General features: G+C 42.3%; 1 protein-coding gene across 2 annotated transcripts; it reads right to left on the bottom strand.

Moving 5' to 3' along the window:
- On the bottom strand, window positions 1-26,953 carry PSME3IP1 (proteasome activator subunit 3 interacting protein 1). 2 transcript variants are annotated; one of them, XM_074968524.1, is made up of 7 exons: window positions 26,824-26,953; window positions 16,895-17,035; window positions 16,583-16,681; window positions 11,778-11,904; window positions 6,285-6,413; window positions 3,064-3,125; window positions 6-759 (listed from the first exon to the last, which is right to left on the bottom strand). In XM_074968524.1, exons 2-7 carry the CDS (start codon window positions 17,022-17,024, stop codon window positions 542-544), a joined length of 765 nt encoding a protein of 254 aa, XP_074824625.1. In that variant the 5' UTR covers window positions 17,025-17,035; window positions 26,824-26,953; the 3' UTR covers window positions 6-541. The 2 variants fall into 2 exon arrangements, with proteins under 2 accessions (XP_074824627.1, XP_074824625.1); XM_074968526.1 differs by lacking the exon at window positions 3,064-3,125 and having other exon boundaries at window positions 1-759.

The following is a 26,953-nucleotide window of genomic DNA, read 5'->3' as shown; positions in this document are numbered from 1 at the left end:
ATTTCTTTAATCATGTCTCACAAACTTCTTTACAGTGTCATGGCAAGCTACATTTCCACCATCTGCTTGATTTTATTCTGCCCCCGCTTCTCAAATACAGAATAAAAAGTGACATTTTAAAACCGAACACATGGCCATTTTTACAAGACTTTGGTGCTGCAAGTGAATGCTTTCGCCTTTAGTCATGGAGAAAAAAAACAAAACAAAAACAATCTTCCTACACCAGGAAAATCTTTCTTTCCATAAGAACTTTAAAAGAGAAGGCTTTCTCCTGCATTCTCCCCACCCCGCATCTTGGTTACAATAGCAGTATTTTCCCTCAATGTTTTAGAGTAGAAACCTATCAAACAGGCTCAGTATGCACCTCAGAAATGGAAGAAGCTTTGGGTGAAAGATAATTTTGGTATTATGTGAGGGTACCCAGAAGGTTAATCTTGAGAGGTTAGCTAGGAAGGGTATCCTGGGGGAGAAAGGATGCATCTTTCACCCTCCAGGGCATAGGCTATCTTTCCAAGCTACATTGACATGGAGGGATTTTAGGTTATGGCCCATCAAAGAAACTGTTGCTACGAAAGACCGAGGAGACAATCTTCCCAGTGGAGTTAATAGTGCCTTCGCTATCTGAACTGGACTCGGAATCGCTGCTCCCCGAGTAGGCGCCCAGGCCTGGGAGAATACCAATGCACACAGCTGCTGAGGGACAGTGGACTGCAGAGCCACCCACTGAGCTGCTCCCGAGAGGAACGCAAGATGGCGTTTCTGAAAGACATTAACAAACCATTACACTCTTCAAAGCGCATGAGACACGTAGCTTTTAATCAGCGAGCATACCCAGATGCTATACATATACTATTGCCACTTGAATACCGTACTTCCCTAATACAGCTAAAGTAGCTTTGCTACCCTAAAACTTCCTCCAGTCGGAAGGACTGACGACCTCAGGGATGGGCTATGGAGCTTTTCAACACTAGTCAGTCCTGTCCTGTGAAGGCAGTATTCCCTTCTAAGACCATCAATTCGATACATTCCATGAACACTAAATGATTCTGCTATGTATATTTGACAAACTTTGCCATGTAATGACTTGATTGGGAGAAGGACTACTAGAGCAGTGGAATAAAGCAACGTCTCCGACACTTCACAGCTGGTTAGCTTTTAGAAGGTTGGACACACAGTGAATTGAACAGATGGAGTTTCAGAATGTGCCTTGGATTGTAGTTCTACAGCTTACTTCCATGCTGGTTGGGGTGTCTGGGTAGTAAAAGCTATTCTCTCGACAATAGCAGTCACAACAATTAAGACTGGAATCCAGCTGGATTCAACTTCCTTTTTTCTGGTTGCCCACAACTTTCTTGAACGTATTTGTCTCAGGCTGAACCTTCCGAGGCCAGTCCATTGCCTAGAAGGGGAGTAGTTCTGATTTGGTCAAACCTGCTGATGACCTGAATACAGGAGTCATAGGATCATAGAAACTCAGGGTTGGAAGGGACCTCAGGAGGTCATCTAGTCCAACCCCCCCTGCTCAAAGCAGGACCAATGCTGAATTTTTGCCACAGATCCCAAATGGCCCCCTCAAGGACTGAACTCACAGCCCTGGGTTTAGCAGGCCAATGGTCAAACCACTGAGCTATCCCGGTTTGGATGACAAAACTACTTCCCAGCTAGCTCAAGAACAGCTGAAGGAAGACATGTCTAACTTGGCTTCCTTTGTACATCTTACTAAGATTTGAAAAGCAGGGAAATCAGTCATTTAAAAGTTTAAATTGGACAATTTTAGGCATGAACTTTTGCCCCTTTCCCCCCCAACTCCTCCTTAAGCATACTCCTGCTGTGAGCATCTCTTTCTATGGGTGAGGCCAGTGGAGCCTGTAAGCTCCAAAAAGCAAAGCGTTCACAAGTTCGCATAAGGATTAGTCTGTTAACAGCTCCTCAGCCTACATTCTGCACAGGAAGAGCTGCCAGGTCAAGTAGCCTTTAGCACAGGCCCAGGATCAAGGGACTTTTAAGTCTTGTCATTCAAACTTGTAAGTTCCAACACCAAACAGATTTGGATTTCCCTTTAAGAAAAACAGAAGCCAAAAGCGAGCAGTAACGAAACACTGAGCACTCAGGGAAGGGGGAGGGATAGCTCAGTGGTTTGAGCATTGGCCTGCTAAACCCAGGGTTGAGAGTTCAATCCTTGAGGGGACCATTTAGGGATGGGGGCAAAAATTGGGGATTGGCCCTGTTTTGAGCAGGATTAGATGACCTCCTGAGGTCCCTTCCAACCCTGATATTCTATGAAGGCAATCCCAAGCATTAAGCTATATTCATAAAGTTCACACTGCACGTACTTTGTCAGGATATTATTTATTTGGACATGTAATGTGGTTGAATTATCTTAACTCCTGGGATTGCCCAGCTCCTTGAGTAGTTAGAATTTCTGCTACCTCATTTTGCCCCAATGCTACCTTTTGTTGGCTGTTGTGTTTACACAGGCACTACAGATTGTAGAATAGCTAATCTGCTTGTGCGATAGTATTTTATGTAGCTTTATTTAAAAAAAATCTGAAATGAATGGGAACTAAACTGCTAGGGATCCTTTGTTCATCCCCCTGAAAACTGGAGCTGCTATCCGACTCTGTCCATGGCTTGCCATTTTCCATACAAAAGCAAAATATCCTTTGGCTGTTTGCGGAGAACCCCATGGCCCAGACTAATGGCCCTCTACAGTCAAATAGTAGACCTCTGTGGCGGAGCCTTGTCTTAATCATGGTTGCACTGTTGTAAGTTCCTAAATGGCTGCCAAGTTTGTCCTGTCCAGAACAAAGGTATTTAGGTACCTATCTCTGAGGCTTTGGGCTTCTGTAGCTGCAATGACCATCTATTGCTTTGCAAAGCACTTGGAAATACTTGGGAGTATGAGATGCTATGAAAAAAAAAATCTATATACAACACAGTCCAATTAGTTTCCATCTTGGAGAAAGATAAGAGCCCTTACAACAGAAATAACATTGGCAAATAAGTTATAGCTCCCCAAATAATAAACCACTCTACATATCGAACTCCAAGGCCAGAACACACCTTGATTCTTGTCATTGTCAGTGTCTAGTTTCAGTCTCTTCACACCATTACCACCTTCTGAACTGTAAGAGAAAGTGGAGTCACCTGGTTAGTCAGAAGACAGTCACTTGACAGCTGCAAAATCATAAAACTAGATTTGCCTGGAGTGCCTAAGAGAATTCCAGCCAACCACCTTCCTGAGCACCGCCAGGACTAACTGTGCGGCTAGTTGGGAAGGATCACTATTATCCAGACATTCAGCAAACTGCCTACACTGTATTCCCATCCCTTGCCAAGCTAAGTTGTAGAAACCCAGATCTAGGAATCAAAGCCAGGTCTTTTGCATGGGAACACAGCACTAGTCGCAGGACTACCCACCTAGCTGAGACTATTATTCTTGAAATATTTAAGAGTTTGTGTGCAAGAAAACCCCCAAATAAGTTTGCATCTCTTTATACTGAGGGACAGCACTCATGTCACCAAGAGAATACAAGCCTGCTTACAAAGGATGGGCTCTTCCTTCAGATCTGTGACTTCTGTACTCCTCCAAATGCTTCTATTTAGAAAAATCATTGCAGTCATCCCTTCACTAGTCAACTAGGTGTTGCGCATCCTCTCCTGTATAGAAGTGCCTGCTATCCCTGAGGGGGGATATACGGTTCCGCTGCCCATGTGCTAAGTGGGAATTGTTAGGCAAGGTTATGTAGCACACCAAAAGTAAATGTGAAGATGCTTCCCCTTCATCTGAGGGGACAGTGAATCATAGAAAGTTAGGGTTGGGAAAGGACCTCAGGAGGTCATCTAGTCCAAACCCCTGCTTGAACCAGGACCATTCCCCAATTTTTACCCCAGATCCCTAAATGGCCCCCTCAAGGGTTGAACTCACAACCCTGGATTTAGCAGGCCAATGCTCAAACCACTGAGCTATCCCTCCCCCCTAGAAAGCAATTAATGAGTCTGCGCTACACCCTTAGCTAATAGCCAGTTGGCTTTTTAGCTCATGCAGCAGAGGCTAATGCACTAAGCTCCAGAGGTCCCCGGTTCAATCCTGCCCACCAACAACTGGGGGTCTGCTTTAAAGGTCTTAAGCTCTGTTTCTTTGTCTGGTGACAGTGGGTGCTCTCAGGACAGGAGCGTCTCATAGATTCATAGATACTAAGGTCAGAAGGGACCATTATGATCATCAAGTCTGACCTCCTGCACAGCGCAGGCCATGGAATTTCACCCACCCAGTCCTGAGAAAACCTCCTCTCACCTATGTCTGAGCCATTGAAGTCCTCAAATTGTGGTTTAAAGACTTCAAGGAGCAGAGAATCCTCCAGCAAGTGACCCGTGCCCCATGCTACAGAGGAAGGCGAAAACCTCCAGGGCCTCTTCCAATCTGCCCTGGTGGAAAATTCCTTCCCGACCCCAAATATGGCGATCAGCTAAACCCTGAGCATATGTGCAAGATTCACCGGCCAGATACTACAGAAAATTCTTTCCTGGGTAACTCAGATCCCACCCCATCTAACATCCCATCACAGGCCATTAGGCCTATTTACCATGAAATCCTCTCCCTGCATCGAAAAGTTAGTCACAGAATAAACCTGCAATAATACATGTCCATTTATTGGCAAGGATAATCTATAATGCCCAGACAGTTGTTAAATTGAGGTGTCACTAAATCTCAGCTAGCTTGAAATAGAAGAAAAAGTGACTGACTTCAGAAATGTCTTCATGTCAAGGCACTGACATGTCAATTTTGAAACACTCTTTTCTAATAGATGCCATCTGCAGCCATCAGATGTGTCATCAAGCAACATGCCAGAACCTGCTGCTTAGATGCCAACGGTTAGGGAGAAAAATAGCTCTTTGGATCCTAGCGACCATCCGAGTTTTGTTCCCTTTTAAAAACCAGTCCAGGTGGTACATCATGGATTGGAAGAGGAGTTTTGAGCTATTCCTGTACTAAATTTACCAAAGCCAGCTTCCTAGATTAGGAGTTACTATTTCACTGGGGATGAAATACTCACCACAAATCAGAAGCATCTGAAGGAATCTCCTATACCTTCAACTAAAACCAGATTCAAACACCAACTTACTTCTAGATGCCAAACAACAACAGTCATTGTTAGCAGATGACTGTTGATTGTCTATGGGAAGTGAGGCTAGGTCTGCTGCCATGAGCGGTGTAATCTGCAGCTCATGTAAACACACCTGTGCTAGATTCAGTCTAGATAGCGCGCTACACAATAGCCTTGAGGATGCGGCAGAGCCAGCTAGCCACGTGAAGACATACCCAGGGGGCTTGCACAGCCCACAGTGCCATATCCTCTCTGCTAATTTTAGCAAGCTAGCCAGAGTGGGCGTGTCTAGATGAGCTGCAGGTCACACTTCTGGTTGCACTTCCATAGCCTGAACGCATGGTCATAGTCCAGTTCCTACTGGACAGTTGTTCCCATTACACGATATTGTAACGGGTAGCTAAAATGGGAGTCTCAAAGAGGCGAAACAGCGAATGGGCCACCGACATAAAACTGCCCTATCCCTTGGGAAGCGAGGGTTTTGCAACACTACTGTCAAGCCAAACTGGTGGAGAAGAGAAGCTTGCACATTACCCTCAGGAGCAGATTGTCACAATGAGTTATCTTCTATAAACCAGAATAAAAACACCAACAGTCAAAATTATGCAATTAGGTATCAATAAAACAAGCTGACGTGAGATGCAAATCATTTGACTCAATGTGCAGGGGTGGCTTGTTATCTGGGAGCGCGGTGGCACCTTTACCTGAGGTGAGTCCCTGATTTTGGGGGGAGGGATAGTTCAGTGGTTTGAACATTAGCCTGCTAAACCCAGGGTTGTGAGTCCAATCCTTGAGGGGGCCATTTAGGGATCTGGGGCAAAAATTGGGGATTGGTCCTGCCCTGAGCAGGGGGTTGGACTAGATGACCTCCTGAGGTCCCTTCCAACCCTGATATTCTATGATTCTAAGTGGCATGAGTAAGATCGAAAATAGGCCATTTTCAGATCCAAATATAGGATTTAATGACACAGACAAGGCTTCAATCATCTCAGACGGTGTCAGTTTGAATCATCATAGTTTCCCCACAGTCTGGGAGACACAAAAACATGCTAGTCCCCCTCTCTTTGCTAAGGTTCACACCTCTGACAACCTCCCAGAGGCAGCTTTTGGCCTGCCTCACTCCATACTGCTAACTCTGTTCCTTTCCTTGTGAATTTATAGAGGTGTGAAACTAACCTCCTGTGTTTCACAGCTCCTGCCAACAGCTTTGCCTGAGAGAACTTGTTCTTGTTTTCTACTGATTTCACAGTGAGTTTCTTCTCTGCTTCCTTCTTTGGGTCTGTGCTGACCCCCACTTTGGCGAGAGTGCTGTGAATTAACAGTTAAGGATCAACCGGGATGTGAGAGATGACATTTCCTCTGCATTACATTCAGTCTGGCCTGCTAACGCTGATGGGGGTTCAGTCACAGCTTGAGGGTCTCATAGTCCTGTGCAAGCCTGTTGAATGGCATTTAGCAGGTACCTCATGCCAGCAGCGTGAGAACCTTACTCTTAGGAGCTGTCGTTCCGATGCCAGGCCTGTTCCTGGAGGACTCGCAGGCAGAGGGGGCTGTAGACTATAGTAGCTGATGCATAGTGGGAACTCTCCTCATCAGATACTTCAGGATAGCAAAGAAAGGACTTTGTACCAGACCAACAAGCAGTGCTCTCGGCACCAGAGGAGCTACCCTATAGGCCCGTGTCCTCTCTCTTTTTAAAAAGTTTGGGAAAGATGGAGGGTGCAAGGAAGGGAAAAAAGTGCAAGCATAAGATGACAGGGGACCACCTGCCACCCCCTGGGCCCAGACACTTTTGTTACAGACCAGCTGTTTCCCAACCCAACTTTTCTGAAGAAGAAAGAATTCATACGTGGGCCAAATTCTGCTCCTCACTTTGCAACCATGCAGCACCAGAATTCATCCCACTCGGTCTACCATAAAGCAGAACAAATTAGCCTTGCATATCACAAGGCCTTCTTAAAAATTCTCCCCTCCCTTTATGCTGGCCTCATTACTGGTCACGCAGCAGGCTCCTTCCTTCACGGACAGCCTGAAAATTAACCCTGCCAGGCTGGAATGTGGTTGGACTAAGATTCAACCAGACCTTTGAAGGACCAAAAACCTGGAGCGAGGGAATCTTCTTTCTTACAGAGAATTTTGTAGCAGTTTGTCCTCAACATGTGGACAAGGCAGCCAATGATTTGTTTAAATTAGGTTGTAAACTCTTTGGAGTAAGGATTGTGTGTACCTGTGCCTGGTGAGCACCCAGTATAATGGGGACCCTGAACACAATTAAGGCCTCTGAGAACTACTAATGCAAAAGATCGAGGGCCCAGAAGTTCCCTTCCTCAATGAAATACAAACTTATTGGCTGGTCAAGTAAGAGTAGCTTAAATCTGTCTGTGCTCATGTACAAAAACAACTGCCTAATTTCTCTTCTTTATGCTGCTCCCACTGTTAACGAGCAGCATCATTTACCAGTTCCAGCAATGCCCACAGAGGAAATGAGTAGCCTAAAACAGAACATTTGAAAGGTGGGATGCAGGTGCAACCCATAATGAAGCAGACAAATCTGGATAGGCCTCAAAGGCTGGCTTTCTGATGTTAAGCCACACCCAAGAGTCTGCAGAAACACTAACTGGTTCTCATCCTATGGAGAAGTCCAGTTTGACCCCAGATGGGTTGATACAGGACCCATCGGACTACCTCCCCCTATTTCCTTGCTGCTACTACTGTATTACTCTGGTATTTATGGGGACCTGAAAAATCTTCTGGAAAGTTTTATATTTGCACCTACAAAACCAATGTAACCTAAAAGGTTACAAACAAACAAACAAAAAGTTACCCTTACCTCCAGTATCAGTTCCTTCTTTGACTGCAGTTCCCTGAAACAGCTGACAACACAAATGTCTTTTAATTTATTTGTGCAACTCAGCTATCAGCTGTTGCAGGGAAGACTCAGGACACAGTAAACTTCAAACTTGGCAGGTCATGTCAGTAAAGTGGCAGCAACTGTGCAAATACTGGTTTAAAGTGTAGTTACACACATACCTTGGAGACTTTGAACATCTATTTTAAAGCTTTGTTTCAGTCTTTCCAGTTCATGTTTTAACAGGGGTCATTCCTTGTTTGATTTTTCCAGGGACATAGTTATTATCAATAGCCCCGTCGGTCATGTTTGTGATTTTCTTCCCTATCTCAACAACTAAACAGCCTAGTAGTTGCAGCTGCTAAGTGGCTTTAAAAAAAAAAAACCAAAACAAACATTTTTAAAGACATGGAACAATGGTGCCATCCTGTGGCCACCTGCAGTAATAAATGCTCCCTCTCTAGACAGGCAGTACCTCTTTAAAACAGTTTCATGTTGCAACATGTGGTTCTTTTCACTTACGTTAGCAGGGTAGGTTCTTATGGTCATATTTCTATTGTTCTATTATACCTCAATACTAGGCTAACTAGAGCCATTATGAGCAAGCTGAAGTGTCATTTGTATCAACAGATTCCATGGCTATTGCACTTTTGTCAAAGGATGCTATTTTGCAAACACGGCAACCCTACCTCCAAAATGCTCAGCAACTAACTAAACATCCATTTGCAGAGACTGATGTGCTCATTGCATCTAAATTAGCTCTATGGGCAGAAGTTCCCATTACTGGATTCATATTGCAAGCAAAGTTACTTTTCCCTCCCATAAAGCTATGTAAAAAATATGTACAGAGCATTGTGTTAATCCTGGATACAAGCATCAAAATTGTTGTCCTACAATATCGTTTAATGCTAGCATTTTCGGAGAGATGACAGGCAGGACTTCCTTTTCAGAGAGCTCGAAGATTATATGGATATTTCCTCTCTCATACTTTTCATTTGTCTTATCTAAATAGATAGCAAGCACTCCTTGAAGGATTTCTCTCTCAGTATGTTTGTACAGTGTATAGCACAATGGGTCTTAATCTCAGTTGGGGCTGCTAAGGCTACTGTAATACAAATTAGTAATGCAAATTTAGAGAGCTAGTGTTTAAAAAACTATTTCTAAGAAGGTTAAAAATAATACAGGCAATTAAAAGTTCTTTATCCAGGAAAAATTGAGTAGTCAGTCACTTCTGCAGTACCGAAGCAGCAATTTTTAATATACACACCCCTACAAGCATCACATACCCTTAAGTTTTGCTTATGTGTTGAACAGAACAGAGCACTAAAATACAGACCTGAATTTTACTTTTAAAAAGTAAGAAATGGTTGAGAATTTTAAAGCAATGTAGGAGATTTAGACACATCTTCCATTAAAAGTAAGCATCTAATCCCCTAAAATGCTTTGAAATTCTCAACCATTGTCTGCAGCCAATAAGTATCCATGATTATCAAGTTGTGAGCTATCAGCCAATGCAATTAATTATTTCAGAATTTCAATAAGCAATATCCTAGTTTTCCTAATACATTCCTTGAGTAGCCTGCTGCAATCTGCACGCTTTGGGTTAGTACAGCCAGGTAACCCTCAGTTTAAGTCAAGCTTAATTTTAGAGAAACCTAGAACGTTCACAACTTCCCAAGAGACAGAATTAGTTAAAGCAGCACCCATAACTGGAACCCTTTCCCAACGTTAACCGTGGGCTTTAGGGGTTATGAATTGGCCATTTCAGTTCCCAGTTCATGCAACATTTTATCTGACAAACTACAACTGGAATACAATTTTTCTTTTAAAATGACTTTCAAGGTCTAAGCATGCTAAATCATTCTGAGACAATTTCACAGGGTGGTGTCACATTTTTCACCTATTACAGTGCATAAATGGAAGGAGAATATTTGATCCACCTCTTGATCTTGGTCTGTGCTGTGGGCTGGTACCTCTACATAGCTTAAACTGAATGTTATGCTGGGGAAGTCTGATGGAATGACAAAAGCAACATTTTTGATCCACTTCTTTTTAGACTGGAAGGACTTTAGGGCAGGGACAATGGCATCCTACCACATTTTGAGCTCTATAGTCACACAATTACTAATAATCCATTTACATCTCATACTGCAGAAACTAGCCTCAGTTTAAAAATGCATGCCAGCATCTAAAAGTAGTTTAGGTTGAACTTTAAGATGGGCCACTTTGAGTTACTCAATCTGACCCCATGTAGATGTGGAGCCAGGAAACTGAAACAAGATACTGAACACTGCATTTGCAATTTTCATGCCAAATACAGGGTGAAAGGCTAAAAGTTCTCATTGACAGTATCAATGAGCTTATGACATGGATTCTACAATTTGTAATATATAGCAAGGCCTGTGGATGCAAAAACAGATGATACTTTAAGGCTGTAAAGACTGAGTTTACTGATATCTAAAACTCTGGAAGATACACTGCCCAATAGCTTCAGGGGTCAATTACTACACTGCCCAATAGCTTCAGGGGTCAATTAGCTAACAGAGGGCACATAAGACTCCTTCTAGGCTCGCATGATTCACTATTGGACTTGTTTAACCTGACTAGTGCAGTCAGATCTATGCTGTGGAAGCAGCTGCCATGCACATCCCAATATTCAGCACACCCTGAAGCAACAGTGGTAGAAACTAAACATATTCCATGAATGATCAGTCTGAATAAATCTAAGGAAACTTCTACATGCAAATGTGCCCACTATGTCCCACATTAAGTTTTGTGATTTCTAACTGTACTAGCATCATTTACAAAAAGAGCTGGGCCGGACTAGCACATCCTACCAAGTTAGAAGTTGGCGGATCCTGTCTCATGGATAAGTGATGAATTTCCAATACTATTACCTTAGGACATCTTTATACAAAACCTGTATCAACCTGATTCTCTTCCCAGTTCATTTTCCTGTGGAGTTTGATCCTCCTTGTTCTGCCTCAAGCCCCCTTTACTCCCACTGCTAACTTGCACCGAAGTGTCAGTTTGCACATCACCTACTGATTACTTACACATAATGGGCTTGATCATGACCGAACAGAAGGGGAGGAACCATCAGCATCTTGGTAGATGAAAGGTAACAATACTCTCCTTTTCAACCTTAAAGACGGTCGTAACTAGCTCAATGCTTTGCCATATGTGCAAGCCCAGTCTGAGGTCCTGAACTTGTCCCCAGCATGTTGGTCTGGCAAGGGATAGAAACACAGTGGAGCTGACAGGCTTAACCCTCAGGCTGGGAGAGGAAGAGCATCCTAAGTTGCTCTCTAGAACTTCTCCATGAATATAAATATTAAATATTGCAAAAGCAATAGGAAGACAATAGTTCAATAGCTACTTCAAACAGTTTGGCTATTTTAAAGCTGTCAATGTACATCTGAAAAAACAGCTTGGCGAAAGCAGATCTGCTTTTTAAAATAGGCGAAAGATAAAGCAGAGGTTGCAAAAAGGAAAAGCCCTATCCTTCCTTTATACATCCTCCCTTTCTATCCTTGTATCAGTGTGAAATAGAAGAAGAAAACAGCAATTAGAAGGAAACAGGAACACACAGAAAATTTTTGAAGACATGACCAAAAAAACCCCTGAGATTCTGAGAGATCCAAAATAAGAACAAAACATGAAGAACTTTAGAGGCAGCTAATCATATACACTTCTGTGTAGAAAACTACTCTGCAGGGAAAAAGTGTGTGGACATCAAAGTGATTGCTGCAGAACCCAATTGTAGCTCACTATCTTATAACCTTCTACTCAGAACAGTGGCGAGTCATTTCAATACAAAGGATATTCTGTATTCATTTAGTTCTTTCAGATCATCTTCTCTTCGTTGCTTTTCTATTAGCGCTTGTTGCCGAGAAACCTCATCAAGGAACTTTGTCTCATCTTCATCTAAGCCTCTTACCATATTTTCTGAATAAAGCAAAGCAAAAATTAAAAGCCATTAAAGAAGCTGGTAGAGTGGAGGACTATACAACAGTACTTCGCACTTTCACAATACTTTTCATCCAAGGATTTCAAAGGGCTTTACAAAAGGTAGATAATCATCCACAGGTATTTTACAGATAGCATCTATAGTACCACTAAAGCAGAGAGGGGAAGCGATCTACACAAGGTCACTGCTAGGGTAGGAAGTAGTATCCATGGCTACTATCAATCCTCTCTTCTAACCAGAAAATCACGCTGCCAGTTTAAAAAAAAAAAAAAAAAAAAAAGTGTCTTCTGAAGGGTCTGATATATACTAACCACCCAAGGATCAGCTTGTTTTCCTAACTAATGAGAGACAACAAACTTCTCAGGCTAAAGATTGTCTAATCAGTGGGATTCCAGATTAGCACAGCTGAGCTCCCAAACATCCAAGCATATTCATATAAGGGCTTGTCTACATTCAAAATGCTGCAGGTGCACTGCTGTAGCACTTCAGCCTACTACCTATGCCAACGGGAGGGGTTCTCCCATCAGCATAGGTAATCCATCTCCTCAAGAGGCGGTAGTTGGACGAATTCTTCCATCAACCTTGCACTGTGTACAGGGGAACTTAGGTCAGTTTAACTACATGGCTCAAGGATGTGGATTTTTCACACCCCTCAGCGACGTAGTTGTACTGACCTAAATTTCTAGTGTAGACCAGGCCTCAGAGACATGTTTTGGAACAAAGAAAACATAGCATGGTATTTTACTGAATACATACTTAAACACATTTATAAACATGGCAAAAGCTAAATTAGTCATTTTTAGCTATCAATGTATTTACGCTCTAAATTTCCAGTCTGGTATCCTATCTCCTCTTCCAAGTAGGGTACAGATAGCTTAGTAGAAGGTTCTTTGAATCTCTTGTTATGCAAAGGATAATCACGCCATCAAAGCCACACATTTTCAGAGAGCTAATGAAAGACTTAAAGCAAAGTCCGCGGTGTCTGTGGCCAGACCAAAAATTCTAAGAATCATAGAATCTCAGGGTTGGAAGGGACCTCAGGAGGTCATCTAGTCCAACCCCCTGCTCAGGGCAGGACCAATCCCCAATTTTTGCCCCAGATCCCTAACTGGCCCCCTCAAGGATTGAACACCCAACTGTGGGTTTCGCAGGCCAATGCTCAAACCCCTGAGCTATCCCTCCCCCCAAAAAATGACGTTCCCTGCAACTCTTCAGTTACAGCAACTGGCCAAATTTCACTGGTTTTAGCTTCATGAAGGTTTAATTCCTAAAGAGGATTTTTAGGACTCTACATATTTAAGGGCCATCTTTTGCCCTCAGATAAAAGTCCCATACAACTTCAAAAGGCAGGGCCTGAAAAATCCACTTGCCCTGATCGGTGGCAAGCTTCAGGAAGGGTGGGGCCTAAAAGTCTTTTGTGGAATTTAAGGCTTTAATTTTAGAAGTACCAGTTCTTAAAGTTGTGAAGAATATAGTACCGGCTCCCTGAGTCTCCAGACCGATAGTTTCCCGTGTGTCTAGGACTGCTCAGAGCTTTCCTCAGACGCAACAAGTGATAAGACACTAGTCAGTTTCACTGGTCCCATTCTGATGACTGCATGAAACGGACAAGAACCTTAGTTTTACTCGTCAGGTGCTCGGTATATAAAGCTATAAGCAGCAGCTGCCAAGGCAGTAGTGGTTGTTCCTAGGTCTTACTGATATCACTCTCCTATGGATCAACTTTTGTCTGGTATGCGAGTCTTCTGGCTTGCAGGTGTTGTATAAACTTTTTAAAGCCCAATCAAGGGCAGCATTTAGCCCCAATATAACTGTCTACCCAAAAAAATAAATTAAAATCACAAACAAGAAAGATTTTTTTGTTTTAAAGCTTACCAATGAGCATGTTCAAAAGAATGGGTACTTTCCCTAGCATTATCAATCAACAAAGTATGTGTGTTAACAGCACATTCCTTCTTAGTCAGCTTACTCCTGCTGCCCGGTGCAGTGACGCACCTCAGTCCAATATTTAAACTATATTGATTTTTTTCTGAAATGAAATTGAGCTGTCAAATACTGCATAATTGGGCAAGAGAAACAAGCTGATTTAGATAGGAGACAGCTACAAGGAGCCTTTCACCCCTAGGTCACTGCTGACAAACGGATAGCTATTTGGTGGCCAATATGAAATGATCTGGTTGTCAGTTCCCAGTAGAACTGTCATTTGTCACAACTGGCATCCTTGATAGCAGTGTCAACAGAGGTACCCAGCGCTGAATCTGAATGGAAACTGAATTCTTCTCTTCCGTGTAAAGACTGTCTCACTGGTATTGGGTTTGAGGGATGTCCATGGGGCAGAATGTGGAAGCTTGCATAGCTGCTGCCCATACCATATCTGTTCTATGCCTTATACAACATTCACCAGCACTGCATTCATTCAAGACCCCAGAAAGGAGATTGCTTCCATGCACACAAACACCTCTGCTATCAGCACTGTTCAGAAGGGAAACAGAGTACAACAGTTCAGTAGAGTTGTAGTAAAGTATCTTTCTTTTTAAAAGCACCAGAGTATGGCAATGAGGGGTTGGGGTTTTTTTGGTTGTTTTAAAAGCAGCAAACCCTGCAAGGAAGTCTGATTCTGTGCAATCCTAATAGATTACCTATATTCTGTCATTTACAATAGGACGTTTCCTGAACAATCTGAGAGAAGCAAGATACTGGCACTATGTTTATTTATTCTATCTGCTTCATATATTATATACACAAACATATAAAGTACACTGTGTATTTAAGAAACCACATGTTTGTTTACATTATAACTAGAACTGCTCACATTAAATTAAATTACAGAATTTTGTTAGATTTCATTGGGTTATGCAATGGCCCAATTTTCATTTTCTAGGTTTTCCCATGGATTTTTAAAATGTTTTTAAAACAAGAATTAACTAGATTTGAAGAAAAATCCCACCATGTGACTCTGCCAACCAATCAAAATTGACAATGCAGAAAAATGAAAACCCCAAAACGTCTTTTTGAAGGACAGGCTACATTTTCTCGTTAAGATTTCTGTTCAAGATTTTATTTAATGGAAAGTGGTTTTGTTTTTTTTAAAAAAACCACTTGTTAAAATTTGCTGTTTTCAGAAGATGGCCAAATTTTGATCGATCTGTTTGAACATTTTTGAAACAAACCTGCTCATTATATCTAAGAATGAGTCAACATATCTGTATCACTCTTAGGGCCAAATTCTGCCCTCTTATGTACTCACAATTCCTATGAAGTCAATACAAGTAGGGCACACATATGTTGGAATTTGTGCCTTAATGTTACACATTTTCCCCCCTCTACCCCACGATCTGTGTCAGGCCAACAGTCCCCCATATGGAGGTAAACTGGTCATAACTCTCTGGAGCCACCAACACTGATTTTAAACTAATCAAGCCTTCCCATACTTCCCCCTAAAAAGCAATTTCATTATGGACATGATCCTAACAAGTCCTAGAGATCAATTACGCTATTCATGGCAGTGAGCACTATGCATGGCAGTTTTTGTTCTAACAAAGCACTGTAACATTATGCATCTGTTAAGGATGGAAAAAGAAGAATTCCATTTGATGTGGCAACAGCAGGGTAGAGATTTAGGCAGAACGGAATTACCCAAACTTGAGTTTGGCCAAAGCCTGACCCTTGCAGAGTACCATATGCTCTTTAAAGCACCACAAGCGGTCAGGACCTCTGTTTTAAGTGTCTTCACTCTGGAGCATTGGTTCAAAAGAACAATCTAGAACTGACTCAAACATCATTCGTGTAGCACCTGACTTCAAGGTCTCTTACCCAACTTCTCACTTTTCCTTAGAAGAAGATCACTCCCCTAAAGGTGGTACCCAAAAGTAGAGCAGGGAACAATTTGTTCTCTAGTAATCATTATCCTTTTTCCGTATTCATAGACAATTGGCATAGACACAGATGGAGATGACACAACTTGATGTGTGAAATGCAGTGTTTCTCTAACGACAAAAACTCAGTAATCACCACAACAATTTTTGGTGAAAATTCAAAATCTCTGCCTCGAAGTACCTAGCTCCTTGTACATTGGCTTTATAAAAAAAAAAAAAAAAAAAAAAAAAAGCTGATTCACGACTCAAAACTATTGAGGAGAGTGTGTACATAACTGTTAGATTGGAAACAAATGGTCTGTTGGAAACTTTAAATCTTTTCCTTAATTCACACTAATGAGTGGGGGGGAAGTGGTCTTATGTTTAAAGCACAGGATGGGGAGTCAGGAAAACTGGGTTCCATTTCTAGCTCCACTACTAATTCCAACATCCTTCAGCCTCAGCTTCTTGATCTGCACGATCGAATTCCATACTTCACAGGAATGTGAGTTTTGATGGACATTTTTAAGTAACTTTTAATTCCTTATGTGCAAAACTCTCTCTTTATGCAAATAATTACTATACATATTTTATGACGACAACAGCGGTACGATCCCCCCATTCAATTATTTTCCAAGGAAATTTCAGAGTGACCATGACGTAACAAACCAGTGCTTTGAAAAAAAGACAAATAAGGCATCCGACAGGAAAGAGCTAGCCATCTGGCCAGGTATCTCAAAGTTACCAAAAATGTGGCACTTCTCTGGGCTTCAGCTCAGAACAACAACTTGCTGGTGCTTACTGAATTTAAACTGCTCCTCAAACTCCTGCTGTTTCTTGTCTTTCTGTTCCTGGAGTCTTTCATATAGTGACCGTGGGTCATACACCTCCTCTGGGCATTCTGAGAGACGGGAAGACAGCAAGAGACAAGAACATACCTTAGACTATTTCTTTTTTATTATTTTTTAACAAGCAAGCATGGCTTTTAATCTCCCCCCACTTAAAGCTTTTAAATATTCACACAAGCATAGCGGCTGGTTCCTTTGATTTTTGTAGAGACAGTTAAATATTCTTTGGCTCTCTTTCCTGCAATTACCAAACTATATCCTAGTACCTTCTGGGTCCTCGGGTTTTCGAACCTTCTCCCATTCTTCCTGTCTTCTCTTCCGCCGCTCATCTAGCTCCGATTCAGACACAAATCTTTTGTTAATTACATGGTCAGCAGTCCCATCTCCTCCATCCATTGTGGAGCAGCCTGTCCAAAAAATATACATGGAAGAGAATACTGATACTCTTACTGATACAGATTCCAGTTTCAGTTGCACAAGGAATACTAGAAATAGAATGGTGCACTTATGAGCAATACAGATCCTTCAAGACACATAGGGTAGAGGAGATAAGAGTCTGACCCCACAAGCTGAAAAACATAACATAAAAATGAACACAATTCACCTTGATTGCAAAGCACCACTTGTAGGACATCTTTAGTAAGAGCTAGAGATCTATCAGAGTCCATCACAGAACCCAACTCAGAAACAGCAGATAGATACTAAACAGATACTATACTTGCTCTTGGTCAAAAGGCTCAGAAGAGGGGTGCATTTTGCATGTAGCAACAAAATTGAAACGTGAGGGATTAAATAAACTTGTTAAAACAAATGTTTTTGAGGTTCTCTACAAACAGGTTTAAGTAAGATACAGAAACATTTGCCTATTACAGGTAGGCAAGGCTGTCCAACACTGCCCGTTATAAACCCTACTTCTAGTTGCTTATAAAGCTTTGTCATGCTTCAACCATTTGGGCTGAAATTTTCCATGGCAAGTGTCTGTCTCGTGTGAATTTTTTTTTTTTTTTTTTTGAAAGTTTCAGCCAAAATGGTTCATCTGTTTCCAAGGATGAGGTGATTTGATAATGTTTTTTTCAGTTTGATTTTCCCCTCCTAAATCTAGGAAACTGCACACTAAAACCTGCGTTGAAAGAACGTTAAGGTTGCTATTGTCAAGCACTCAAAAGTTAGGAAATGCCACAATTAAGATTGCCTGTGGGTTAACAACACTGCAGACAGGAGTTTAAAGTACATTTTACAAAAAGACATTTCAAAATGTCAAACTATTATTTCTGTTCATATTCAGGGTTTTAAAATCCATTTATGGGAAAAAAAAAAGTTTTGGATCAAAGATGACCTTGCTAACCCAGACCCTAAAACTGACACATGAAACTAGTCTCTTCCTACTTCTTAGCAAAAATTTAATAGCAATAGACAACACTGAAATGAGGTTGCCTACTACTCAAATATCATTTACTCTACAAAAATACTGTTCAGAACATTATGAATGCAACAACAAATTAATGGAAGTTGTCAAAGAAATTAAGTCTATTTTATAGTGCATTACATATGCTCTTTGTTCATGTCTTACTAAATCTTGTACTTTAACAAGTAATTCGCAATCTGATTTCCTACTCATTAGCACTAATTGAGGTTCTACTATAGTTATCAGTGCCACTGTAAGACCGATGTCTGTAAGGAATTTCCTGTAATTAGGACTGAGTTGGTTTCATTTTGAACAGAGGTTTCCTCAGTGACCCGCAGCAGTATTCAGTGACAAGGGAGAGACACCTCCCTTCCCCCCCCCCCCACACCTCCAGTCTTCATACACACGAAAGTCACAATGCTTGGCCATCATGAAGGTGAAGCAAGTGACATGCTTTACAAGTGTGAGTGATCCTCCTCTAAGAGAATTAACTAACTTGACACCTAAAGTCCTACTCCCAGTTTAAACCCATGTAACCAATATATTCCAAGCCTCGAAGTTCAAGATTTATTCTGCCAATATAAAGTTATGCCTCTAATCCAGATATATATAGCTCTGTATTCTAGAATGATACATAAAATTGATGCAGTGTAAGATTGTTCATAGAATAAATCTGTTGCTATTACTTAGATCATGCCAGCAACATGCTGGGTTTAACCTCTGTGCCTCAATCTCCCCATCTGTAAAATTGATATAGTCATGCTTTTCCTCCTTTCTAACATACTTTAGTATTGACAGACACAAGCCACCATGTCAGTGCTAAGTATTCTCCATTTGGAGCCCAATCCTGCTTGCATTTAAACCCCTGAAAACAGGACTGAACCCTCCTGAGTTCCTTTGGGGAGAAGTCAGCCTTTCAAGATTATAGGTAGGATCAGTTTAATACACCCTTCTGCTGTCACTATGGGTTCAGTCTTTTGAAGAGCCAAGCCCGATAACTCCTACTGATGTTGATGGCAGTTGTCGATTTATTATTTGTATTATACCAGCAAACAGAGGCCACAGCAGAAATCCAGGGCCAATGTGTTAGGTGCTGTACAAACAAATGGTAAAAGGTAGTCCCTGCCCTGAAGAATTTACAATCTAAATAGACAAGACAAACAAAGGCTCATCATCCCCATATTTCAAATGGCAACATGAGGCACAGAGAGATTAAGTAAGCATTTAAGAGAAACTGCTGATTTGGGGTATCGCATTTTTGGGTATACGACTAAAGATACCTTAAAATAGGCCTGATTTTCAGAAAATGCTGAGCATATGCCTTCTGAAAATAAGGCTCTTTTAAGCTGTCTCAAGATAGGCACACAAAAATTACAAGTCACATAGGAAAGTTTAAGCTTAAATAAGTTGCCCAAAGACACACAGGAAACCAGTAAGGGGGGTTGGAAGTTGAACCTATGTCCCACGGGTCCGAGTCCAGGGCCTCAACCATAGGAACATCTTTCCTTCCCTCCTACGTGAACGCCACTAGCCATCACCTTCAGCCCCCAACTAAAACCTCTCCAACGCATCATCAAGGATCTACAACCTATCCTGAAGGACGACCCATCACTCTCACAGATCTTGGGAGACAGGCCAGTCCTTGCTTACAGACAGCCCCCAACCTGAAGCAAATACTCACCAGCAACCACACACCACACAACAGAACCACTAACCCAGGAACCTATCCTTGCAACAAAGCCCGTTGCCAACTGTGTCCACATATCTATTCAGGGGACACCATCATAGAGCCTAATCACATCAGCCACACTATCAGAGGCTCGTTCACCTGCACACCTACCAATGTGATATATGCCATCATGTGCCAGCAATGCCCCTCTGCCATGTACATTGGTCAAACTGGACAGTCTCTATGTAAAAGAATAAATGGACACAAATCAGAAGTCAAGAATTATAACATTCAAAAACCAGTCGGAAAATACTTCAATCTCTTTGCTCACTCGATTACAGACCTAAAAGTGGCAATTCTTCAACAAAAAAACTTCAAAAACAGACTCCAACGAGAGACTGCTGAATTGGAATTAATTTGCAAACTGGATACAATTAACTTAGGCTTGAATAGAGACTGGGAGTGGATGGGTCATTACACAAAGTAAAACTATTTCCCCATGTTTATCCCCCCCCCCCCCACCCCAGCTGTTCCTCAGACTTTCTTGTCAACTGCTAGAAATGGCCCACCTTGATTATCACTACAAAAGGTTTTCTCCCCCCACCCCGCTCTCCTGCTGGTATTAGCTCATCTTAAGTGATCACTCTCATTACAGTGTGTATGGTAACACCCATTGTTTCATGTTCTCTGTGTGTATATTAATCTCCCCACTGTATTTTCCACTGTATGCATCCGATGAAGTGAGCTGTAGCTCACGAAAGCTTATGCTCAAATAAATTGGTTAGTCTCTAAGGTGCCACAAGTACTCCTTTTCTTTTTGCGAATACAGACTAACACGGCTGCTACTCTGAAACCATTCTTTTTATGGCATCTGTCCCATCTCATAAACACCTTTTGGAAAGGGATAAAGGGTTCAGATATGTTGGTGATGGTAGGGCATATAAGAACATAGATAGGGTGAAGGGGCAGAGACTCAGGCTACGCCTACATTTACAGCCGTGTGTAGAGTACAGACACTGCACACCCAGCTAGCATGGGTATAAACAGCAGTAGAGATGGTGAGACACTATTTAGACAAGTAGAGAAGAGTTCCCTACACATCTGAACCGCCCGCGTATAGACCTTACACAGTTCTCCACATGCCCAAGCAATGCCCCTCACCCCTTTGCTGCTATTTTTAGCAGTGCACTGTCCCGCTGCCAGAGTCTGTCATTGTGGTGTGTAACTACACACTGCAATGACAAGAGTTTAGGTGCAGACTGCCTTTCACTGCCACATGCAGCTATATGCCATGCGTTACTCTATATGCTACTGTACGTGTAGACACAGCCCTGGAAAGGGTCCGGCAATTTCATTAGGACTACAGTCTTTTGCATGCAAAATTGTCCGATCTAAGCTCACCACAATCCTAACAGAATCAGTATGCTCAGAGGATCCCTCTACTTGAGGGAAATGATCTATGTACAACAGTTATCAAAAACAGGTTCTCCTCTCAACTGGTGCCACAGCTTAACTGTGACTTTATAGAGGACAAAAGTGTTTTCAGCATCATTATGGAAAGCATGATGAAAACGTGCTCCTGGTAGCCACATCCTGGAGCACAAAGATGAAACTGCAAAATGCCATTTCAAAATGAAAAACTGGATCATTTTCAATGTTACTTCCATTTTTCAGCAAGATAAGTCGGCATTTTTACCGTCAGAATGGCTGGGTATTTAGATATCAACTTATAATGAGGTTCACTCTTTCCCCTCGCTCTCAAAAACCAGTGGAAATACAATTAACCTGCATTTGTAATGCTGATGATGAAAGGCTGCTTTTTACTTCTATTTCTTGCTACTAAGTAGCCTGTGTATACTCAGCAGTTCTGAACAGCCAGGAATGTGTACTAGTTTCTCTGCTTCCTCCTGTAAAGCAACGTACTGAGAGGCTCACTCAGTGATGTCAATGGATGAGCTGCTGAACAACAAGTAAAGGAGATTCTTATGACAGGGCTGATGCTTACACAGTATTTATACTGATGGTTACTGTTAACTCTTCAGAACAAACAGCTGTCAGAGATTTTTTCCTCACCACTGAATCCAAAGTATTTCCTCCACTTGGTTAAAAAGGAACTGTAGTCACAAAATTTACTCTGGCCCAAGGCATCCCCACTGCTCTGTAAGCAGAGGGGACTCTTATCTGGCTAGGACAGCACCAAGTTGGGTGCCATCATTCCTCTTTAACTCTTCAGAAGTCCCGCCAGGGTGTACAGCAGGGATCTACTTCTGAGGTAGTGGGGGGTCCTACCCATTCTCTACGGCATTCTCCCTGCACTCTCAACACCAGAAATGGGACATACTTTACTGGTGAGATCGCATTTGGTAACAAGAGAAGAGGTACGAGAAATAAGTGAAGATTTTAGCGTCTCTCCAGCTACCACACTTTAAACAATTTAAACATTCTTTTAGTTCTAATTACCTCCCTCACAACTTTCCCATATAAACAGTATATCAACTTCTAAACTCTTTTCTTTTCTAAACCTTTCAACAGATCTGAAACCTATAAGGTATTTTTAGAAATGCCTAGTTAAAAAACTTTATTTTAACCCTCCCACACACAATTTCTTCAAGATTTAGAGCATTGTCAGGGGGATTTCTTGGACCTTACCTATTGATGTGGATCATTGATATGGAATATATTTAAGGAACAGACCTACCTCATGCTCCCCATTTAGCGTTCGACTGACAGCATAAAACAAAGCCACCAGTAATGAAGAGATAAGAGAACTGCTCTTCAAAAGCCTTGTAAATATATACACCAGGAAAAAAGTCTCTAATAGTCCCTCACCATCCCATGGCTGGGTTTATTTTATACTCTCAGTCTGACTGGCATGCTTGATTGTTAAGCATCTAACATCATTCACAATGCTTACATCAGAACAGAAAAGACCTGCAAGACTTGGAGTCTAAACCTTGCACACTCAAGGCTCCTATTAAGTAGAAAAGTTAAGCACATGCATAAACATCTTCAGGATCAGGACTCGGTCTGCAGGAATTGACAGCGAAGGGCTCCCCACTGGCTATAGGATTTAATAACTTCCAAAAGATGAAGTTTTAAATATCACAATACTACACTGTTAAATTCTGAAACAAAAAAAGAAAAACAAGTTGAAAAAAGAAAAAAAACAGATCAAAATATGTCTGTTTAGGACAGCAGTCTAAATCCACCTCCCTCCCCCAGTATAAATTTTGTTTGTATCTTATGGGTGGATTGAAAATTAAAAGCATCAGGGATTAGTCAACGGCAGTATGAGCTGCAAATTTCCATCCTTCAGCGCATCTTGATAGAAACCTATGACATGGCATATGTCATCTCAGATAGTGGCTAATACCAGATGTTTCAGAGACAGGTGCAAAAAACCATTGGGAAAGCTTCTTCCTGATTGGCTTATGCCCTGACGAATGAGTTTCTCACTTCCAAACTCTTTGGTTTTTTGGTTTTTTTTTTTTTAAATCCTTACTAATGTAACAACTGTACCAAAGTCCATTTTTTTAACCCTGCTAAGCTGTTGGCCTCAGTGATATACTGAGGGAATGTGTTCCATAGGCTGAAAACAGTTCCTTGTATTCATTTTAAATTTTCAACCTTTGTTTCGCTGAATGTCATTTGTTCTTGTTTTGTGAGAGGATAAACAAAAGTTATTTTTATTTTTAACTCATGATGAATAAATTGAGACATATGATGTGTCAGAGAAAGTCTGGCAAGATTTTCAAAGCTGGTTGCTGTTACTAAGCCTTTTAGTTTTAGCCCAGTTTACTTAGCTAATAACTATTCTGATGTAACGAAACTGACACTGTGATTCCAAGGCAGACACCAGTTTTATTTCCAGGTACTCAGTTAAATGCGAACTTTGTAAAGAGAATCCCGAACTAGGGAAGTTTTAAAAATATCTCCCATGGTTGATAATACTGGTTCAGCGGGTGTATGAAATGCTGGGAGAGCCTTAGTGCGGAAAGCCTGATGGGTGTCACCACCATTTTCATCATCATGCTACCCAAACCTGATAGGTGTGAGTGCTAAAAACAGCATCAGGCACTTAAAGTAGGGCTCCTAAGATTACAACACACTGGTATTTGTATCCATGGGACGTTTTTCAAGGATTTCCATAGTGCAGACTGGGCTAGCTTGTTCAAAACTAACTTACATTTGGTCATCACTAGCTTTCTCATCTCAATCACAAAAGAAAAACAATTAGAACCAATACTTTGTTCTGATACAGCACCTTTCATCTGATGATCTCAGAGCAATTTAACAACAATAAAGGGACACCTTCAATTTGAAATCTTATCAATTTACGAAAAGGTGAGACATACCTCCCTGTGCCAGATTGTGCAGTCTGAATCACATTTACCTATTTTTTCCTCGAAAAACCAAACAAACCACCCATTTCTCCGCACTGTTTCCATGTAAAAGATCCACATAAATAGGAGACACTGAATGACAACAGAGTCAACCAGTGAAAGTATCCTCCCATGTAGCGTTATCAAAGATTCCAAAAGAAAAAAAACTTTTTAAAAAGTCAATTATAGTGTTTTGGGGGTGTTATTTGTAACAAGAGATAACATGCTCAAGTCCACACAACCATTTGAAGGCAGAGCTCGACACTGAACTGTGGAGTACTACTCCAAACCCTTGACTATCTTTCCTTCATAATGTGACTTATTTCATCAAGGTACTGACTTTCAACTGATTGAACAGTCAAGCAGATAGGGCCGAAGGCATCAACTTCTGCAGAATTTAAGTACTCGTTTAAAAGAGTTTCTAGCCCTTGCATAAAGAAAGCCTTCCAAATGTGAACTGAATGCAACCCAAAAAAAGTGTTCTCTTCCCCAGTTTGCAGGCAGACAGCTTAAGAATCTCTGAAGCTTCTCAGACCAGTTCCAGTGCAAGAAAATGACTAGACTTTGATTAAAAAAAACCAAACAAACAAAAAACGAGGAGTACTTGTGGCACCTTAGAGACTAACAAATTTATCTGGGCATAAGCTTTCGTGGCCTAAAACCCACTTGCCCAAATAAATTTGTTAGTCTCTAAGGTGCCACAAGTACTCCTCGGTTTTTTTTTGCCGATACAGACTAACACGGCTACCACTCTGAAACCTGTAGACTTTGATAAGTATTTCTGTTTCCTTTCAGAACCCTTTGGGCAGCACTGAAACCTACAAGAATCGCATCCATTTCACTCTATAGGTATTAGGAAAAGCTATGAGTAGCAGAGGACGCATTTTGCTGAAGCCCCAAAGAACTTTATCAGCTTAAAGCTATTATATATCCAAACTGTCAGTGGTTGAGTTCCTACAGCATTCTACCACCATACTTCCAAGGGTGCTTTGTTTTTGTATGCAGGCAGGCAGAGCTCTCAGATCACAGGAATCTTACACATAAACACTATCTCCTCACAAGACCACAGTCGTCAGAGGACCAAATACTCAGACTTCAAGGTCAAAAGGGACCATCCTGATCATCTAGTCTGACTTTCTGCACATTGTAGGCCACGGAACCTTGACTACCCACTCACTCCTGTAATAGACGCATAACCTCTGGCTGAATTACTGAAGGAATCACCTCTGCAGGGATGTACTACTAATTTTGTCTTCATGCTAGTTCTGTTTATCAACAATCTAGAGAAGAAACGATCAGTTGTGACTATGGTACATTGCTGTATGATTAGTTATGAACTACATACACTAAATTTAAAGGTTTTTCCGTCTAGATTACTGAAGAAAAAGCATGCAGAATGAAACGCTTTCTGACTGAAATGCAACACCTCTTCTCTTCAAACTGCCCTTAACTCTATAGAGCACAGCTTAATGGGTACCAGTCTAGGAACAACACCTGAAACAGGCTACTGCTATCATGGGGCAACTTGAGGAAGAAAGGTAGATGTATTTACAGAACTCCACTTGTGACAGCTCTTGGTGACTTCAGGAACCATTACTTTTTTTTCTTGGAGGCTGCCATCAGTTGCTGCAGAATGAACACTTTCATTTTTTTTTTTAAATGTAATCCTATAGCCCTCATCATTACTTCCATGGCTAGCTTTCTGGAGTAGCGACAGCGTATCCACTATACGTGTGTCTAGTACCTAGCACAATAAATGCATAATCATCAACCTCTAGCTGCTAATGTAACACAAACAAGTAATAGTCAACCTCACAGAAAACCTTCAAAATATCCTCAAGTGTATCAAAGTGACATCTGCCCAAGCCTGAAGTGGCCTGATATCTGAAAAAGCTGTGAACTGTCCAGCTTATCTCAAAGTGGGGTTAATGCTGAAGCCCAGCAATGCTCATTTAAACATCAACTTTCCATTGTAGATCAGTGAGCCCAAGAAAAGAGGAGGATATTAGAAAAAACTGCACCACCTACAGCAAGAGGCATCTGTTCTCGACTAGCCATACTGTGCCCTGGAACAACACCTTTACCTAGCTCGCCCGCTACTGAATCCAAAGGGGAGCTGGATTCCAAGGCAGAGTGGCTCGGCTAGGGAGCTACAAGGTAACCCACATCACCACACAAGAATCTGTAACCTTATTCTCAACACCCCCTACCTGTATCCCCACATTACAGCCACCTGCCCCCAGCCCTAACCCATCCCCCCAAATCCCCTCAGCCCTAACCCATCCCCCCTCAGCCTCCCCCAACCCCCCTCAGCCCTATCCTCCCCAGCCTAACCCATACCCCTAACCTCCCAGCAACCCGATCGCCCTCCCCCCAGCCCTAACCCATTCCCCAACCCCCCTCAGCCCTAACCCATTCTCCCAGCCTCCCCTAAACCCCCCTCAGCCCTAACCCATCCCCCAACCCCCGCAGCCTTAACCCATCCCCCAAACCCCCACCAGCCTAACCCATCCCCCAGCCTCCCCCCCCCCCCAGCCTTAACCCATCCTCCCAACCTCCCAGCAACCCTTTTGTTCTCCTCCGATCGCCCTCCCCCCCAGCCCTAACCCATCCCCCCAGCAGCCCGGCCTCGCCATCCCCCCAGCAGCCCGGCCTCGTCCCCTCCGCCTCCCAGGAGCCAGTTCGCCCTCAGCCCCTCCCCCAAGGCTGCCCTCACCTCACCCCCCGCTCCCCACCCACCTTTCTCCCGGCCGGGCCCCTCAACAGAGCAGGGCCTCTACAGCGATGCGCGCACCATACCCCACGACAGCCACCATTGACCCCGCGGGGCCTCGGTCAGCGAGGAGCCACACCCCCTTTCCGCCCCAAC

This window comes from Natator depressus, chromosome 12 (genome assembly GCF_965152275.1).
Source record: "Natator depressus isolate rNatDep1 chromosome 12, rNatDep2.hap1, whole genome shotgun sequence".
NCBI lineage: Eukaryota > Metazoa > Chordata > Testudines > Cheloniidae > Natator > Natator depressus.
Note: the sequence above shows the minus strand (reverse complement) of the source record. Positions and strands in the feature narration are given on the sequence as shown.

What these genes read in the sequence shown, in the direction of transcription:
- PSME3IP1 (XM_074968524.1), bottom strand. Translation starts at nt 17,024, where the DNA reads ATGGATGGAGGAGATGGGACTGCTGACCATGTAATTAACAAAAGATTT. An exon ending in CTAAATGAATACAGAATATC is followed by an intron (nt 6,414 to 11,777) that starts CTTTGTATTGAA and finishes AATTCACAGCAC; the next exon opens with TCTCGCCAAAGTGGGGGTCA. An exon ending in GGAGCTGTGAAACACAGGAG is followed by an intron (nt 3,126 to 6,284) that starts GTTAGTTTCACA and finishes TTTCTCTTACAG; the next exon opens with TTCAGAAGGTGGTAATGGTG.